This window comes from Lepisosteus oculatus, chromosome 20, assembly GCF_040954835.1.
Source record: "Lepisosteus oculatus isolate fLepOcu1 chromosome 20, fLepOcu1.hap2, whole genome shotgun sequence".
Taxonomy (NCBI): domain Eukaryota; kingdom Metazoa; phylum Chordata; class Actinopteri; order Semionotiformes; family Lepisosteidae; genus Lepisosteus; species Lepisosteus oculatus.
Window position 1 is genome coordinate 922,768 of NC_090715.1, and position 19,201 is coordinate 941,968.

Sequence of the window (19,201 nt, forward strand, 5' to 3'; positions counted from 1 at the left end):
GGGCTCGTTCCTCGAGGGACCTGCATGACGTTCACTAAAATGACTCTAGTATAGAGGCTGGGGCTGAAGAGCACAGCCTAACCTGCAAACAAAAACAATCCTTTCTATGTCATACATTCAAACCCCCTGGCAGTAGACTCTTGCACAAATATTTACATTTCTCAGCTGTTGATGAAGTCAGTTAAACACAAGATTGCTACTTCTACACAAAAATTTAATTATATATATGTTGTAACAGCACTGATCGCGCTTCTGAAAAATGGCATTACACATGAAAGCCACTCGTACCTTCTTTCATTCTTTTACATTCAGGGAGGCCAGTCTGTACAAATTGGGATTTTAAAAAAGCACACGTAAGCAACCATTTCATACCAAGCCAAAATACCTTCCAGAGGCATAACCAAGAGCTAACTGTGATAAACCTACTAGGACTAAATTTGCATTCCTAGTGCAATTTGTTTGGAACATTGTTGGCTGGTGATCCCTCAGTGCTAGTACATTCCAGTGGTCACCTTATTGCAACCTTCACTAATTAGCAGTATTGCACAGTATTGTGTTTACATAACGTCAAAAATGAATCATTCAATCAGATACAAGTGAGAAATGTTCTAACCTAAACAGACCCCAAGTCCTACAGAAAAGTAATGCTCTGTGGGCGTCTAAATGAGCCCAGATTACCTCTGAACTGCCACCCACACTGCCAGTTGTGTGCAATGCCTTTGTTTTCACTGAGCCCTCTTCCTGCCAGCAAATAACATTTGCAAATAACTGATGCTTTACTTGAGCCTTAAACTATACTGTGACAGTCATCCTCGTAGACATGATGGGAAGTCAGGAGAAGAGATCAGCAAAGGTTCTTCTTATTGCACAATTAAAGTATCTGGCCCTCAAAGAAAATCGCAGTATACAGGTAGAATATGGACACTGTGCAAAAAAGCAAGATATGGTCTTGTACTTATTTCAAATCTGAAGTCTATAAACATAGTTTTCCTTGAAACCTTATACTGAAATTACAAAAGTTATATTGCTATAGGATTGTATTTTCTAGAAATATATATTTAAATACAAAGATACATTCGTGCAAGAAAAATATAAATCAACAACTGAATAGCCAGAATCCCATTTGCCCCACTCAGAGGAGGCCATGCAGGCCAGTCCACTTTGGAATGGATTAATACAGGGTCAGAGTGCAGTTGTGTTCTGAGATTTAAAAACATGCTTCATACAGTGTAAGCCTGCTGCTGCAAATTGCCTACCTCTTAAAAGCAGAAACCCTCTTAAGGCCAACACCCTTTGTGCAAAAGATTTTACAAAGTAAGTGCTAATTGAAATATTTTCTGTGCTTCTGAAATGATGTTGACCCAGTTTAAGCAGAACACACCTCGCTGGAGTCTGGGCTCTGAGTCCTAATGCGGCACCGCGGGTGCAGGAGTGTCCACTGAGCCCTGCGGTCCGTTCTCCTGCGGCGCCGTGTGTCCTGTCACACCAGCGGGACTGGAGCTCCTGTACATGCAAGTCCAGTGTGCTTCCTTTACTTCAGGGCTTCAGAATTAAAAATAAAAGGCCGGGCAACAAAGGGTGCATCCTTACTGGGTTTGAAAAGCAAAGTCCTCAAGGCGGCACCTGTCCCCTCCGAGGGGCTGGCCTCACGGCGGAGAGTCTGTCTGTCCTAGATCAGACACGAGATGCAGTTTGAGTACTGGGGTGTTTATTTCTCAGACCATTTAAGAAAAAAGTTTAAAATGCTGTTATTGCAAAAAAAGGTGAAAGTGTCAGAAAAAGGTCAGTATGTGCCCTAGATGGGAGAACCACTTTGTGGTTTCCCAGTTCCGAAGGCCGCTCCATTGCTGCAGCCTTCTTCTCCTGCAGCAGCCAGGCAGGATGCCACTCATGTATAGAGGACAGACTGGGAGGTGCAGGGTTTACAGGGCCTCTCACAGTGGAGGACAGACTGGGAGGTGCAGGGTTTACAGGACCGGTCACAGTGGAGGACTGACTGGGAGGCTCAGGGTTTACAGGACCAGTGACATTGGAGGACTGACTGGGAGGCGCAGGGTTAACACAGGACCAGTCAAAGGGGAGGACTGACTGGGAGGATCAGGGTTTACAGGAACAGTCACAGTGGAGGACTGACTGGGAGGCGCAGGGTTTACAGGACCAGTCACAGTGGAGGACTGACTGGGAGGCGCAGGGTTAACACAGGACCAGTCACAGTGGAGGACTGACTGGGAGGCGCAGGGTTAACACAGGACCAGTCACAGGGGAGGACTGACTGGGAGGCGCAGGGTTTACAGGACCGGTCACAGTGGGGGACTGACTGGGAGGTGCAGGGTTTACAGGACCAGTGACAGTGGAGGACTGACTGGGAGGCTCAGGGTTTACAGGACCAGTCACAGTGGAGGACTGACTGGGAGGCGCACGGTTAACACAGGACCAGTCACAGTGGAGGACTGACTGGGAGGCGCAGGGTTAACACAGGACCAGTCACAGGGGAGGACTGACTGGGAGGCGCAGGGTTTACAGGACCAGTCACAGTGGAGGACTGACTGGGAGGCGCAGGGTTTACAGGACCAGTCACAGTGGAGGACTGACTGGGAGGCGCAGGGTTTACAGGACCAGTCACAGTGGAGGACTGACTGGGAGGCGCAGGGTTTACAGGACCAGTGACAGTGGAGGACTGACTGGGAGGCGCAGGGTTTACAGGACCAGTCACAGGGGAGGACTGACTGGGAGGCGCAGGGTTAACACAGGACCAGTCACAGGGGAGGACTGACTGGGAGGCTCAGGGTTTACAGGAACAGTCACAGTGGAGGACTGACTGGGAGGCGCACGGTTAACACAGGACCAGTCACAGTGGAGGACTGACTGGGAGGCGCAGGGTTTACAGGACCAGTCACAGTGGAGGACTGACTGGGAGGCGCAGGGTTTACAGGACCAGTCACAGTGGAGGACTGACTGGGAGGTGCAGGGTTAACACAGGACCAGTCACAGGGGAGGGAGGGACTGGGAGGCGCAGGGATTACAGTGCCAGTCATAGTGGAGGGCTAACTGTACAGAGGTTAGTGCCATTTAGACAAAACCAAAAATATCATGACCTTGATGTAATATCAAAATGTGCGATATCACTGTGTATTGTGTGGTTTAAAAGGAAAGAAGCCGTTACCTTCACTCTTTCCACTCTCAGTTGATTCCAGAACTCAGTTCGGGAGCTCACTGCTCTTCGCAACCAGCCATGGTGAATGTGTCAGAGTCCTGGGGCTGAAACATGTACTGTGAAATCAGTACAATAAGTGTGTGATGTTAGAGGGATGGATAAAGAGTCTTCAACTACAGATGCACTGCAGAATCGCACACACAATGACTGGGAGGGCAAGAATGTCTGACCTGCAGGATGTCAGTGAATAATTTACAGTTTTGTCTCAAGCTCTGCTTCTTGGTATTGTTAATATGAAGAATACCACACAAAGCAAAGGACCACACAGAGTCTGAACTCCACACTGAAAATCAGAAAGAGGAAACAACATTTGGCTGCTCAGCCTGCTTCTGGTGTGAGGGAAGTATCCTGGGCTTGTGCTTGGACTATCTGGGAATGTCCAGTATCGGACTACTGACCGCCTTGAGGTTGGTGTCCACGTCTGCGAAGTTCCACTCGCTCAGAGGCAGGCCGGGGGTAAAAGGCTGTGTAGGAAAATTCACAGATTGATCACACAGCTGCAGTAAGAAAAGTCTGCAGTGTTGCCCAGGAAAACATAATAATTCATTAGGTTTGAAAAAAAAGAATGAAGACAATTTGAGAGTACAGCAGATAGACATGGGGAAAACTGGCTCAGAGGGCTGCTTATAAGTGCTTCTTATTCAAAGGATTCAAAGGATTTAATTTTATTTTCTAGAACAGTGGAGTTCATCTACAGGACAATCAGAACACAGGGACTGTGGATCCTCCTTTACAACCCCCTCCTGTCCATGATTTAAAACCGCAGGATTAAATCGCACTCCTTTCTAGACAGGCATACGGGAATGTTTGAGGGAAACATTGTGACCACCACTGAGACCACCACTGTGGTCAGGCAGAGCTCGGAAGCCGATAGACCTTTCTAAGAGCAGAGTCTTCTCTTCTCTTACTGTGCACAGTGCCACTCACTCCCCATGTAATGAACGCAATATCAATCACACTCACTTTAGGAATTATCTTAATCTGCTTAATTGTGCGTGATATCCAGATCTCTCAAGGCACTAATCCTGCAGGAGCATCTAAGTCTAAGTCTAAATCACTTTTTCCATGAATGAGCTCCATACTTTTGAAGATTGTTTTTTCTTCAGAGTGTTCTAGAAACAGAACTAGAAGCCCAACTACACAAGCCTATCTATGGCTAACTGGATCAAAGCATCATTTCAAATACAATTTCCATCCGACGGAGGCCAAGTCCCTGTTCGCATTCTGATACTCGGTAAAGCAGAAGTGTAATAGACGATTAGTTAGTTTAGCCTCTAAATCTGTTTAATTCTTTAAAGTTCAACGGAATCAGCTAATGGAGGGAATGAGACTGGGGCTTTTGTGCAGTATGTGCACTCCTGTGGTGTACTGACAGAGATTGCCTGTGTGCTGTATGTGTTACCTTGTGGGTCACTAATCTACTGTTTCGTGAAGAGAATGATTTGCAGATGCTTCAGTATACAAATGTAGAATAAATAAGGGCATGGAAAAATAGGTACTTTAAACAACTCTACAGAGAAAGGGGAGAATAATTAGCATAAGGATTCTTGAATTCACAAATCCCTTTACATACAGGAGGGACCCACTTTATCCCCCTCTGACATGCAGCCTCCAAGCACACAGGTCAGGGGGAGGAGAGAGAGATTGCTGCACCAATGGGACTCAGGATGAACTTCAGGGAAGCCAAATTGCATAGAGTGGAGGTTAGCGAGGACACCAGGATTAACACCCCTACTCTTACAAACAGGGCCACTGGATCCTCAATGACCAGTTAGTCGGGAGCTTGGTTTAATAATAATAATAATAATAATAATAATAATAATAATAATAATAATAATAATAATAATAACTTACACTTATATAGCGCTTTTCTGGACACTCCACTCAAAGCGCTTTACAGGTAATGGGGATCCCCTCCACCACCATCAGCCCCACCTGGATGATGCGACGGCAGCCATAGTGCGCCAGAACGCTCCCCACACACCAGCTCTCAGTGGGCCGGAGAGCAGAGTGATGAAGCCAGTTCATAGATGGGAATTATTAGGAAGCCATGATTGATAAGGGCCAATGGGAAATTTGGCCAGGACGCTGGGGTTACACCCCTACTCTTTTCGAGAAACGCCCTGGGATTTTTTAATGACCACAGAGAGTCAGGACCTCGGTTTTACACCTCATCCGAAGGACTGCACCTGTTTACAGTATAGTGTCCCCGTCACTATACTGGGGCATTAGGACCCACATGGATGGCAGGGTGAGCGCCCCCTGCTGGCCCCACTAACACCTCTTCTAGCAGCAACCTTGGTTTTTCCCAGGAGGTCTCCCATCCAGGTACTGACCAGGCTCACACCTGCTTAGTTTCAGTGGGTTGCCAGTTGTTAGTTGCAGGGTCATATGGCCGCTGGCCATTATTCTCATTAATGTCTATTAATATCTCATCCAAAACATGGAATGAGGAAGATATGGGTCGGATGCTTCCAACGGGCAAACTGAGAGCATCTACCCATATAATTCACTTGCTACAGTGGGGGAGTTAAATAATTAAATGTCAATGAAGAAAGTGTCTGACATACAGGTGGACCTGGATCACGTCCTGTAAGAGTTGTACTCACGTCAATGGCAGAAGACGGCTCAGGGTTCTGCTGCTGGCTTCGCAGGAGCACCTGTAGATCCTCCAGGCTCATGTCCACATGCTCCACGCTCTCCAGCACCTCTGGCCTGAAGCAAGCACACAGCAGGCACAGGGCCCATCAGTATGTGCTCTAGAGCACCCCCAGCAGGGCGAGAAGCTCACACCTCCCTTGCACCGACAGGCTTACAGAAGCACAACACTCTGAAACTGGACCATACTGTACATACACCCTTTCAGCCCCATGGCAGCAGACATTCACACAAGGCACCTGACAGCCCAAGAAACCTATCCTAAAGGCTTTTAGTAAACTAGTGACCAAGTTAGCATCTGTCTTCTCATAACGTCTTTATCATTCCAGAACGTTAGTACAGTAGTCTCGTGCTTCACTTGGTAGTTAAGTTACATGGTGTGTATACCCAAAATCACATATAATCAGAACACCCTCCTTAGGCCTTCCTATTCCCCTCCCTTAAGGCAAATCAATCACAAGTGTATCAGAGTGTGTATGTATGTTGTTTAAAGTATTACAAAAATGGTAATACAGCAAATGCAGTACCATACAGTACACAAAATAGATCAAATAAAATTGAATAATGATCAAATGCAGGGAACACATTTATAACTTGATCCATTAGGGAACACAGCAGGTGCATAGCTCTCACGAATAGTCTTCTCTCAGTCTCTAACTGCATGAATTGAAGATTTATTCTTGCCATACTGTACATAAAGCCAAACTGGTCACCATCATCCAACCCCTTAACTTGTTCAAAATCGCAATTTTACCTCCAAATCAGGCACTTTTCTTGACTTGCCTTCCTCTTCATACTTGTTCCTTTCCCCTTCGTACTTGTTTTCAGTTTACGGGCCATATAAACGATAAAGCTCTGTAACTAGCTCCCAAAGTGTAGCAGTGAAATGTCTCGCATCTTTGATTTGTTTTTGTCGTCATAAAACATACTGTAACTAGCTATGTCGAAATTAAAAAAAAATGCTGTCAGGTCTGAAAAATCCCGAAGAGCCGGTATGTTGGCGAGTGTAAAAGGACTGAGCCCCTGAACGGGTCGATTGGCAGGTGGTGGCAGAGGGGGCTCCTGGGAGCGCTCACCTATTGAGGGGGGGCCTCTTTCCCTTCCTCTCCGCAGTGCCGGACCCTCGGCCCTCCAGGACGGACTGCACCATGGCGACAGGGAGAACGGGCGGCTCGGCGCACACGTCGCAGGAGCCCAGGGGCATGCCCTCCGGCCGGGGCCTCAGGCCCGGGCTCACCGGCTCCTCCTTGATCAGCAGCAGACACTTCTCCCTGCACTCACACAGCACGGGCTGGGTTAGAGACGGGCTGCGGCTGGGGGTGACCTGGGCTTGCTGTGAAAACGTCCCGCAAGCCAAATAAACACTCAGTGTGTGCTGAGAGTGTAACTAAGACTCCATAGCCAGGAGGCATCTCAAGCCTCACTGTTCATCACTCTCTGTTACAACACTACAGCTGACTGCACACAGGACGAATGCCTAGTATAGCCAAGCCTAGTATAGCTCCTGGGCCTTATGAAATCAGTATTTCAAAAATAAGAAAATTGATTCTCGGGGAAGAAAAACCGAAAGCAGCCTGATCCAGCATTCTGTGACAGGTCTGAGAAACTGTAATGCCACGTGTTGCACAGGCAGATAATAGCACAGCCACCGAGCCCAGAGCCAGCCGCCATAGCAGAGGGGGTCTTCTTCAGCCTGAACAGGATCTTCCTCACAATCCTTAGCATCCTCTCACCTGCTTTCCTCAGTCTGCGCAGGCATGCCCAGGGCACCTGGCTGAGACATGTCACTGACGTCCGAAATGATTGGTCCTCCCACCAGGGCGGCGCTGTTTGAGCAGGAGGCAGCCTCTGCAGCTGGCTGGAGAGAGGGGAAAGCCATGTCAGCTGCTTCTCTTACACCAGTCTCACAGTCCGGGGGGGCACAGCTATACCACTCCACTGGGCACCTTATGGTACATGCTATCTGAATAACAACGTGAATAACTGTGAGCTAAGATAGGTCAAAACTGCTTTTACCGGAGGCTCTCTCAGATAAGACAAGTCACTGCACTATAAGCTGTGCTAGTTCTTCAGCTGCTTTTTCAAAAGAAACTGGTATGTCATGGAGCATCATTTTGAGACCTGCACACAGTGTTTGGTGTTGACTTATTAGAGTAAGGAAAAGCTGAGCACTTACCTGTTGGAAAAGATCCATCAAGGTCCATCACAGTGGCAGGCCAGAAAAAGAAAACAAAATGGACAAAACAACAAAATAAGATGGCTTGCTTTATTACTATATTGAAGCTGCAGCAATCTTACACTCACCTACATGATAGGGCAAATCCATACTCAGTGTCAAGGTAAAAATACAGTCCAGATAGCAGTAAGCAGGCAGCCAGTTATCTGCAGCCACAGTGCCCTCTGGTGGTCTGGAGGAGAGCAGATCTCCCCATCCATTTAAATACACCAGTGCCTAACAATGTACCTATAAAGCACATTATTTGCATGAATCTATTCAAGAAAACAAATAATAAAATATGTCTGCAGCCATTTGTGTAGGAATAAGGGCTGTTCTTTGAATACTGATATTTTACTGCTAGGTATGACAAGGAGCTGCATGTCTTTAAGTGGGTGGAAAAAGTTCCTGAAATGAAACTCCAGGCTTTCTTTCAAGAGCTCTCTTGCAGAGCTCTGAGGAAGCAGATTGTCTGGTCCTTCCATGCTGTACCTTTCCTGTGAACACAGGCTACTGCTAATACTGGGGTGGCTTTATTGTTTTGCTTTGCAAAGACTCCTTTTAAAAGGTATTGTTGCGATGACCATCTGGTTCAGTAATAGAGCTGCTCCTGATGGCCAGGGGAAGACCAGGGCTTGCTGTCATTTATGCACAAGGCCCAAGAGCATCACCTGAAGGGACCTGGTGACAAAGTAGGCTGAAGGTAATGGAAAAGAGTACATAGGGTGCCTGTCGCCCCAAAAACCTGAAATGACTTACTGAACCGATGACAGATTTCCATTTATTTCTGAAAAGTGCTTCACTGTGAAGCGTTAAAAATGTAGGATTTAAAAAGTTAATCTGCCGGCATTGACCCTGTAAAACCTTTCAGCTCTCACAGTGACCACAATGCACCGGCAAGCGCTTGGAGTCTCAGTGTTCGGGGGGTCTGTCTGCTGAGAGCGCAGGGGCTCACCCTCTGCTGCTGGAACTCCTTACCGACTGAATGAAGTAGGGCTCATGCAGGGGCTCCATGGGCAAACTGTGGCTGAACTTGGAGGCCGGGGGAACAGGGGAGCCATCATCCAGCATGAGAGGGCTGTGTGAGAGATGTTAGGTTAGATTATTAGATTATTCTTTATTGCCACACAACAATGAGACATACATACAACATAGATAGTACAAATTTAAATAGCACAGAAGACAAAACAAACATCGTCACATACATATGTAAACAACTTTCCCTGTAGCTGCATAATTATACAGAGGAATTCAGAGTTCAACATGAATTCAGAGCTCATGTGGCAGTGGGAAAGGAGCTGAGGTTGAAGCGGGCAGTCCTTGAGAGGAGGGGTTTGAAAAGTTTTCCAGAAGGGAGAAGCTGAAAGAGACTATGAGCTGGGTGAGTGGGGTCTGAGGTGATTTTTTCACAGCCAACAATTCTTGCAGCTTTGGACACAATCCATTAGCGACACAATGTGCATCAGCAACGAAGGACCTGCCTACAACTAATATTAACAACAGTTAAGGTGGCCATGATTAATAAGACACACCACCATTCACATCATACAAATGTCTTCTGATATTTTATTAGAATATCACAATCATACTTATACTACTAATAATAATAAACTTTATTTTATATAGCGCCTTTAAAGGTGGCTTCTCAAAGCGCTTTACAGGATGACAATAACAATAAATAAGAAGAATACAACAATAATTAAGAAGAATACACAAGATAAGACACAATTACAATATACAATTACAACAATACAACAATAACAATAAAGGAGACCGTGGATGGTGGTACTAAGAAGAGCAGAGAGGTGAAGAATGGAACCAGTTAAGTAAAGGCTTTTCTGAAAAAAGGGTTTTTCTGGATTTGAAGGAGTTTAGAGAAGGTTACTCTCTGATATCCTTGTGCAAAGAGTTCCAGAGCTTGGGGGCATAACAGGAGAAGGCTCTGTCACCCATACAATGTAACGGGCTTGGGAGACAGTAAGGGGGCAGAATTTGAAGAGCGGAGGTTGCGAGGTGGGGAGTAGGGCGATAAAAGTTCAGACAGGTACTGAGGTGCCAAGCCATGCAGAGCCTTGTAGGTGAGCATGAGGATTTTAAAGTCTACACAGAATTTGACCGGAAGCCAGTGCAAGGACTCCAGGATAGGAGTAATGTGAACACTTGCACTAGACCTGGTCAGGATTCTGGCTGCTGAATTTTGGACATACTGCAGTTTGTTCAAAGTAGATTTAGATCCCCAGCGAGTAGAGCATTACAGTAAATGTGGGAGAATACAAATATGTTGATCAGCTTTTCAGCCACAGTTAATGATAGCATAGGGCGTAGTTTGCGATATTTCTAAGGTGAAAAAAAGATGTTTTGACAGTATGCTGCACAAGTGGGTCGAATGTTAATGGTATGCTAATGGTATACTAATGATAATGATAATGTAATGCAATAGGTATTGGGGAAATTAATATTTTCAGAAATTATAATTATGTACTTGGACAACACTTTTTTACTCAAGCTATCTTTTTCCAAATTTTTCAATTTTCAATACTGATACCGGTTGCCAAATCTGTACATTAGACCACAGTAGTAAATTTAGCACCCACAAGTGGATATTCTTGGCAATTTCTAGTTTCTAAAAAGAAAACTTTTTTTAGTTTAAGATACTTGGATGATGAACACATCTCCTAAAACAGTTAATGTTTTCATATTGGCACACTAGTTTTAGCTTTGTGTCCATTAAGTTGCTAAAATACATCAAGCTGACAGGGCACTTTCTATAGAGCCATGTGTGCAGTTCAACAGGGGGTTGTGAAGGGAGCGAGTCAGCAGATCTGACTCAGCGCTTCGATCCTTTCAGCAGAGCTGCAGTGCTGTGCAGGTGGTCAGGTGACACATTCACACTGATTTCATACTCACAGCTTCCTCTTCATCCCACCACTGCTGTGTGCATTGGACTGAATCTGGCTGAACAGGAACTGAATCAGCTGTAAACAGACAGGAGAATCAGGAGTTAATAAACGCTGTGATTCAGCAAGAAAGAGGCAGAAGTGTATTAAAATGGACATGATGGCATGATGACATTTTGGCAGTACAAATCACAATCAGGAATTTCTTCATCACTAGTGAATTTTTGATTTTGACAAGTTTAGGAGTAATGAAAGAAATACATGTCTGTTAAAATTCAACAAAATAACCTGTCATGCTGTTCACACCAACTTAAATTACATTTTAGTTACAGGCATTTAGTTTTTCCACTGTCATAAGGAAACTTTTCTAGCATTCTCAGTCACTGTCCTACCAATTAGATTTTTGTAGTAGGCATGTTTCATGTGTCAGTAGAGATTAATTATAGGTAATCACATTCCCAGTGTCGCAAACTTGATTTGAAAGTTATTTAGATTTTGAAGATGGTGAGCGTGATGGTGAAATTGACCCAGGGGGAAAACAAAAGGGATCATGCGGAACAGCAGGGTAATACGACTGTCCCAGGACTATAGGACTGACCCAAGAGACCATCCAGGTAGAGACAGAAAACCTGTCTTCTTGCACCTCTTTTACAGTCTTGACCATGTTAACTAACATGTTGTCAGTGTAGACTGGGATAGGGAAGCCAGTTCTTAGATGTTATCCAGTTCTGCACACCCGCCAGCAGAAGTGTACCCATCCCTGTGTGGCAACAGGGCACAGCAGAAGAAGAAGACCATGCCCGTGTGTCAAGAGTGCACTGCAGAAGACCATGCCCATGTGTCAAGAGTGCACTGCAGAAGACCATGTCCATGTGACACCAGAACACAGAAGAAGACCATGCCCATGTGACCATGTGACAACAGGACACAGAATAAGGTCATGCCCATGTGACAACAGGACACAAAAGAAGGCCATGCCCATGTGACAACAGGGCACAGAAGAAGACCATGCCCATGTGACCACGTGACAACAGGACACAGAATAAGGTCATGCCCATGTGACAACAGGACACAAAAGAAGGCCATGCCCATGTGACAACAGGGCACAGAAGAAGACCATGCCCATGTGACCACGTGACAACAGGACACAGAATAAGGTCATGCCCATGTGACACCAGGACACAGAAGAAGACCATACCCATGTGACAAGAGTGTACTGCAGAAGAAAAATGAGGCACTGACAGGGTCAGCAGGTCACCATACAAGGCAGTGATTCAACACCTGTAGGCAGACAGGATCTGCACAATCCCCTGCATGTTCTTGCCCAGCAACAGGAGTGCTACAGATATATAGGACATTCCAGCACTCAGTTGATAAGATGGCAGCCCACCCTGTAACTAACGAGTACAACACTGATTCATGACACATACAGATGGGCTACTGTCAACCAACTGATAATCCAAGCAGACCTATCATTATTTATAAATCACAACAGCCATGAATGTGACATTGTAACAGCATTACAAGCAAGGGGGTGTCACCGTGTTATTAAAGCTGCGCAGGGTACATGCCATGCCAAGCCCTTCAAACTGTCACATCAGAGTTCCCCTCTCACCTTGTTCATGACCTTCTGCTGCTGCGTGTGGTTCTGCCTTAAGGAGACTACCTCCCTCCAGAGAACTTCGTTCTGGCTGAAAGACAGAAACACACTTTAATGCTCCACTGCACAGCCTCAGAGCTCTGCTGCCTTTGCAATGGAATAAGGAGTCTCCGCTTGTCAGGCATTTTCTACAGTCTGAATATAAAGTGATAAGAATACAACATACATTCAAGGACAGTGGTCGCTGTTTTCTTTTAATTAATCCTATTCCCTTATTTGCAACATTTTAAGGGTTATATCAATTAGGGAATGTAGTGTTTAGTTTTGTATCTCAACTATTCTAGCAGGGAAAGCCTGAAAGTGGGCTCAGAGTGGGCTTCTGAGAGGATGTCTTTGTCACTTCTCTGAGCGGTCTAGAACACATCACATGCCCAGAATTGCAAAATCACTAACAGGACAAACAGAAATCTGGGGAATAAAAGTCCAAATTTGATCATGTCTTTTTTTTTTAACAAAATTTAGTAATCAAGCCTCTTCCTGGAATCCAGCAGGTCTTGTAGGTCATCCTTAAATAATCACCTTGTACAGACCTAGAACACTACTGGATTGCATCAATTTAGTAGGTTAAGTGGCTTAATGAAGTGATGGTCATCCATGGTTCCTGAAAGCTTCAGGGTGATGGCATTTCTATTCCTCTGGTAATTTTATTCCATCTATAAAATACTTAAATTTACAAATCATCTGCTTCCGTGGCAAAAAAAAAATGTTCCAAATCTTCAGAAGTGTATGATTGACCCACAAAACCTGGTGGATTGTGGCTCTCCAGGTCCAGGGCTGGTCATCCCTCTTTCACACACTTCCAGATATACAATGGGCTCAGTGCACAGCTCTTTTCTACCACCCTGAGTAACAACACCACCAGTGTAGCTTTTCCTGCCTCCAGGACCCTCCACTGTGCATCTCTGCATGAATCTGCACGGCCTGGCCTGACCCTGTGAGACCCTGTGAAACCGAGCAAGACTCTGTGCCACTTTGTGCAACCTGGTGCCACTCCACACTCTGGGCTTTGGATCCCAGAACAGCAGTGGTGTGTGACCCTGGCGCCTGCCTCAGCCGGTGGAGCACCCTGACCTCCAGCTTCGGCAGGTCACAGGGTCAGACGCTCACCTGACTGTTCTACTGAGCCATCAAAGACAATGACCAACATGCCACCTCCCAGAAGAGCCCCAATAACTGCAGGCAATATCACCCCAGTATATCACAGTAAGTCCAAAACATGCAGCTCTCAATGATAACACTTCCCTATCTGATTCCTGCACTCTTTTGGTTGGGTTTTCCATGGGAATAAACAGAAAATATGTAATTGCAGCAGTGGATTCTAGTTCATCTGCTCCCACAGAAGTTGTGCTGGGAATAAGGGTAATGAAGGCAATGGCTGGGGCCACTGACTGTTTCATGTCCTGTATCTGGCACTCCATGTTCTCCTGCTGGCTCCGCAGAACCTGCACCTCGTACAGCAGCTTGCTCAGGTCCTCCTGCCGAACCTTCGTCTCCTCGCTCTTCACCATGGACACCTGAGACAGCAGCACAAAGATATACTGTCCTAAAACAGCAAAAAACAGCTTGGGGCGCAATTTCAATTATCAAGTGTGCCCGATAATACAGGAACTACCTGAACAGGAACTAACTGAACCGACAGTGCTGGGCAAACAAATTAACATCACCCTTAGAAATGTCTACTGTAGCAGCAGGGGAAAGATTCTGGGAAGAGTGTAATCATAGCAAGAGCACAGTAAAGCATTTGCTCTTGTACCAAAGGGCTAGAAGTGAGCCAGACATGTAGCAGAAGCTTAAATCTTGGGATCATTCAGGAAATAGCTGCATGCGATCCTCAATTACAGTGGATCCAGGTGGGCTGACTGTTCTCTCTGTGTTGGAGACCTCACATCAATTCATACTGTAGGGAACCAGGATGGAGTGTGTGCAGTAGAGTACATGACATGTGAGCCCATGGTGAAACAATAGTGCACAGTTAGCAGGCAGGATGTCCAGCAGGGCCAAGAGAATGTAGAGAAGTTATAGCCCAGGTGCATGATTTTAAATGTGCAAGGGTCGTGTGGGCCAGGCTGACCTTCCTCTTGATGTGCTCCAGCAGGTGCTCGTGTCCCTGCAGGAAGTAGAGGTGCTGGAACTCGGTGTCGTCCCGCTCCGGCTTCACCAGGCCGCTCTGCTCAATGTTCACCACCTTGCGGAAGCCATCTGCAGAGGAGAAGACCTTGACACCCAGGGCGCGTGCAGCTCTTCAAGCTCAAGAGCACACACTCTCCCCGGTCTCTGCAGTCTTACTGGCTTCACGTGTATATACAGCTACAGCTGCCTCAGGACTGCTCAACCCAACCACAAACACACAGGAACCCCCCTCCCCCCACAGGACTGGAAAACAAGCACTGGTATTCGGACCACCTCTGGGTGTCGGGAAAGCCCTCCTCCGAGAAACAGGAATCCTGTCACAAATACTTACACATGTTCAGCTGCCGCACAAAGCTTGCCATGTTGTTGTGCTTGAAATATTTCGGCAGCACCTCCTTGGCAAACCGGCCCTGGTCAAAGACATGGAAGCTGGTGCCAGTCTGTGGAGTGAACAGAAGGAAATGTGCCAATTACTACTCTTGGCATGAGGGCTCCTCCGCCTTCTCTTGCGGCTCAATTGACTGGACTGTTGTTATCATTTAGCCAGAAGACATGCTGGTAAAGTCTCCCGGTATCACACCCAGCACAAAGGCTTTAAAATGTTTCATTAAAGGTCATTGAAATTCTCCATATGCATAATTACAGATTTTACATGTTTTGCAATGTGATTAAATGTTCAGGACCAAATAAGGATGAGGTTTGTGTAGTCAGTGTTTTCAATGTTATTATCTGTCTGTCCAAGCACAGTTATGGAAAGGGAGTCCTGTACTTTTTTTTATTTATTTTTTGGCCAGTCTGAATCCCTGCAAAGCTCCCCAGAGCTCTCCAGAGAGCACGGTGTATTTGGTTAGTTTTTCCTGGCATGATTAATATTTTTGTTTACAAACAGCTAGAATAAAAGCTGTTTAGGCATACATTCTTGAATAAAACACCACAAATATACATGGCAGAATCATATAACCTTTTCCTTATTGAAGAGGTAAGTATTACACCTACAGCAAAACTTAATTTCCACACTGCACCTGTTTCAGAGCCTCCTGACTAACACTGCAGTCAAAGTTGAACAATCATGTACCTTGTCAGAGCAGCTGGGCTTGAGCTCATCATATGTGAGCAATGTCACAGAGAGACAAGACACAACACTCTGAGCCAGGGACTGCCTCATCCTGCCTCAACCTTTCTCCATCTCAGTAAATAAGTGTTGAACACTGAACTAGCAAACTGAACACGTCTGCAGGAGGACCACAGCTGGGCTCCACTTGAGGACATCTATGCTTATAAGAACTGCAGGCTATGGTAGCTTCCAAGCGCAAGAGAGAGCAAGGCCACAGTTAACAGCTGTTTCATCATTTTCATGATGCATCCTCAGATCCCACTATATTCTATATTATGTTTATTCTGACACACACAGCTCCCTGCTGCGATCTGTTAGCTCCAGTCTCTGGACCAGCAGCCCTGACCACAGATGCAGCTGTACAGGACACAGCTGCTGCGCCTGGGGTGTACAGCTGATCTGCAACAGACTCTGCCATCCAGCTCTCACACAAGCCCCAGCTTCCACCAGCAAAGGACGAAACACATTGACCTACTGCACAGCTCTAGATCAGATCCATTCACCACTTATCTCTGAAACCAGTGAACGCAAGACAACAAAACATTTTACTGCAGAACGGAAACCACACAGAAGAACACAACACCATGCTGTTATCTGCCACACAGAACTGAAGGCCAGCCAGCACTGAAAAGGTACTCAGTAACTGATCGAGCATTACTGAAGAAAAATAATTTAACAATACCACAAAGAACACATTCAGCGGGCAAACCCTGCAACTCACTCCTGCTGGGTCAGTGTGCAAAAATGACTTTGTAAAAGATGCCAGTCTATCCTCTTCACACTCACTGGACACTGCTCTGTCTTTAGCATAGAAATTTTGTTCAGAAACACTGAGCTTCCTTTGAGACGCGTGGGTAGACTTCCTTGAGCCAAGCCAAGAAATATAAAACTACTGCCATATCCCCCCCCGAGACATTTTTACACCAGTAAAAAGCTCCAGGACTAGCAGAGCCGCTGAGGAAGGTTCTGTACTCACAGCACTCCAGCAGATGAGATGGTTGGTTTCTGGATCCTCTACCAGTGTCCAGAGCTTGGTGAGAAATGCTGGAACGTTGCTGGTATACGCTCCATCCATGCTGAGGGAACTGGAAGACTCCTGCATAGCTGTGAACAAAACAGGGCCGACTGTGTCCTATTCCATCTCCGTGCCTGGGAGCTTTCCTGGTGGTGACTGACACTGTCCTTCTCCTGAGCCATATCAGCAGAGCTAGCACGCTCTCCTCAGTCAGCACAAAGCGCCCGTATCACCATACCCTCCCAACAATGGGCCGAATAATGGAACAATATAGGGCATCACAATGCACTGAATAACACACGCAGTCATGCCTAGCACAATACAGCACAGAGAAGCGGTGCTAACCGCTGAAAGCACACAACAGAATGCGTGGTCCGGTGCTGCTACCGCAGTTTGTGCCAAGGTTTGTTTTTCAATGAACGCGGCTCTTGCAAATCCGGTTGACACAGCCCACAGCTGCCTTCCGCCTGACTCACAGCCGTGCCCTCCTCCCCCAGCGACTGCCCACTGCCAGGGCTGGGCTGACCGGCGGAAAGGGGGATCCTTGGAAAGAGAGATACCAGGCTTGAACGCAAAGCAGACCCCAAGACCCCATTTCCATAGTGGTCCCCCCCCAAACAAAATTGTAAAATGACCAGACTATTTAAGGACTGTTTTTTAAATAAAAATACAGTAGGGGGCGCTCACCATGCGGTCTATGTGGTTCCTAATGCCCCAGTATAGTGATGGAGACACAATACCGTAAAAAGGCACTGTCACTGTCCTTTGGCTGAGACATAAAACCGAGGTCCTAACTCTCTGTGGTCATTACAAATCCCAGGGTGTTTTCTGAAAAGAGTAAAGGTGTTACCCCAGCATCCTGGCCAAATTTCCCTCTGGCCCTTACCAATCATGGCCTCCTAATAATCAATGAACTGGCTTCATCACTCTGTTCTCCTCCCCACTGATAGCCGTCGCATTATCCAGGTGGGGCTGCACACTGGTGGTGGTGGAGGGGATCCCCATTACCTGTACAGCACTTTGAGTGGAGTGTCCAGAAAAGGGCTATATAAGTGTAAGCAATATTATTATTATTATTATTATTATTATTATTATAACTGTTATTTAACTAAGCACCTTAAAAGTGTTAGTAGCATGTTTATTTCAAAGCACGTAACTTTAACCAAAACCACAAAACTTGTTTCAAGAGCAAGAATTGACAGATTCAGCCCCATTACATTTCTATCATCATTCGTTTAGCCAACGCCTTTATCCAAGCTGACAAATTTAAAACCATTCCAGAACATGGTCCAATAGCATAAAAAAGAACAACAAAACACACATACAGTACGGCGCGCACAGGGGGGACATGAAGAGGTGGGCACAGAGCCCGCAACCTGATGTTTCTGAGCATCTGGTTCACCCACAGAGGTGCAGCGGAGGAGAACAAGCAGGACAAGAGGCAGGACACTGTGAAGAGGTATGGAGAGGAGCGTGCCAAGCATGGAAAGAGCTGCAAGGCTGGAGTGACAAAGCAGAGAGCCAGTGAGAAGTGTGAAACAGGTGAGAGCAAAGATTTATCCTTGAGCCCCAGAGGAACGAATACACTAAAATGTCTCATTTTCCACGGCTCAGGGCTTGTAGTTTTGCATGATCAATGTCCAGAGAGATCCCCAATAATCCAGATGTATTACACCAAAAGCTCTGTGGATGCAGTATTCCAATACTGGGAAACCTTAATAATTACCACAAGAAATCAGCATGTAAATCTGTGTTTGATAAAGTAACTCCACGCCATCAAAGAGGACATCAGACACTGTTTTGTTGAAATTTAATTAAATTAAGAGAATGACTTCATAAATACACTCTCCCATAACAATTTCAGCAACAGTTCGACTGCACTTCAAAATAAATACTGGATTGCTAATAAAACAAAAATCTGTTTCATAAATATAAGAGCTACATTTCATGATAAATCTAGGAAAAGGCACTGAAAGAAGGTTAAAACTAAACTAACATTTAGCAGTAACTCCAAGTAATCTATTGATTGAAAAATAGAAAAATAGATTAGAAAATACTTAATGCTTGTCATTTGTGTTTGTGTCATTTCTTTTGACCCTCTAAAACCATTGTCAACTGTCTATACTGTATACATTGTGTTAAATACCAGGCTTTTACACACACGTGAGAATAAGAATATAAAAAAGCATTACATCATACATCTATATTTCTGTAATCCATTCACTCTCACCTCCTCCTGAGGATTGTCACTATGAGACAGAGCCTCACCCAGATGACAAAGGGTACAAGCTGGGACTA

General features: G+C 45.7%; 1 protein-coding gene across 1 annotated transcript; it reads right to left on the minus strand.

The window, feature by feature from the left end:
* Positions 1–197: 197 nt before the first annotated feature.
* On the minus strand, positions 198–17,927 carry hsf4 (heat shock transcription factor 4). The gene is made up of 13 exons (XM_006641426.3): positions 16,865–17,927; positions 15,106–15,214; positions 14,716–14,843; positions 14,034–14,158; positions 12,600–12,675; positions 10,995–11,062; positions 9,066–9,165; positions 7,606–7,730; positions 6,949–7,143; positions 5,824–5,929; positions 3,613–3,678; positions 3,164–3,270; positions 198–1,669 (listed from the first exon to the last, which is right to left on the minus strand). Exons 1-12 carry the CDS (start codon positions 16,988–16,990, stop codon positions 3,211–3,213), a joined length of 1,284 nt encoding a protein of 427 aa, XP_006641489.2. The 5' UTR covers positions 16,991–17,927; the 3' UTR covers positions 198–1,669; positions 3,164–3,210.
* Between the last annotated feature and the right edge of the window lie 1,274 nt (positions 17,928–19,201).

What these genes read in the sequence shown, in the direction of transcription:
- hsf4 (XM_006641426.3), bottom strand. Translation starts at nt 16,990, where the DNA reads ATGCAGGAGTCTTCCAGTTCCCTCAGCATGGATGGAGCGTATACCAGC. An exon ending in AGCAGAAGGTCATGAACAAG is followed by an intron (nt 11,063 to 12,599) that starts GTGAGAGGGGAA and finishes GTCTGTTTACAG; the next exon opens with CTGATTCAGTTCCTGTTCAG. An exon ending in AAGAGGCCCCCCCTCAATAG is followed by an intron (nt 5,930 to 6,948) that starts GTGAGCGCTCCC and finishes TGCTTGCTTCAG; the next exon opens with GCCAGAGGTGCTGGAGAGCG.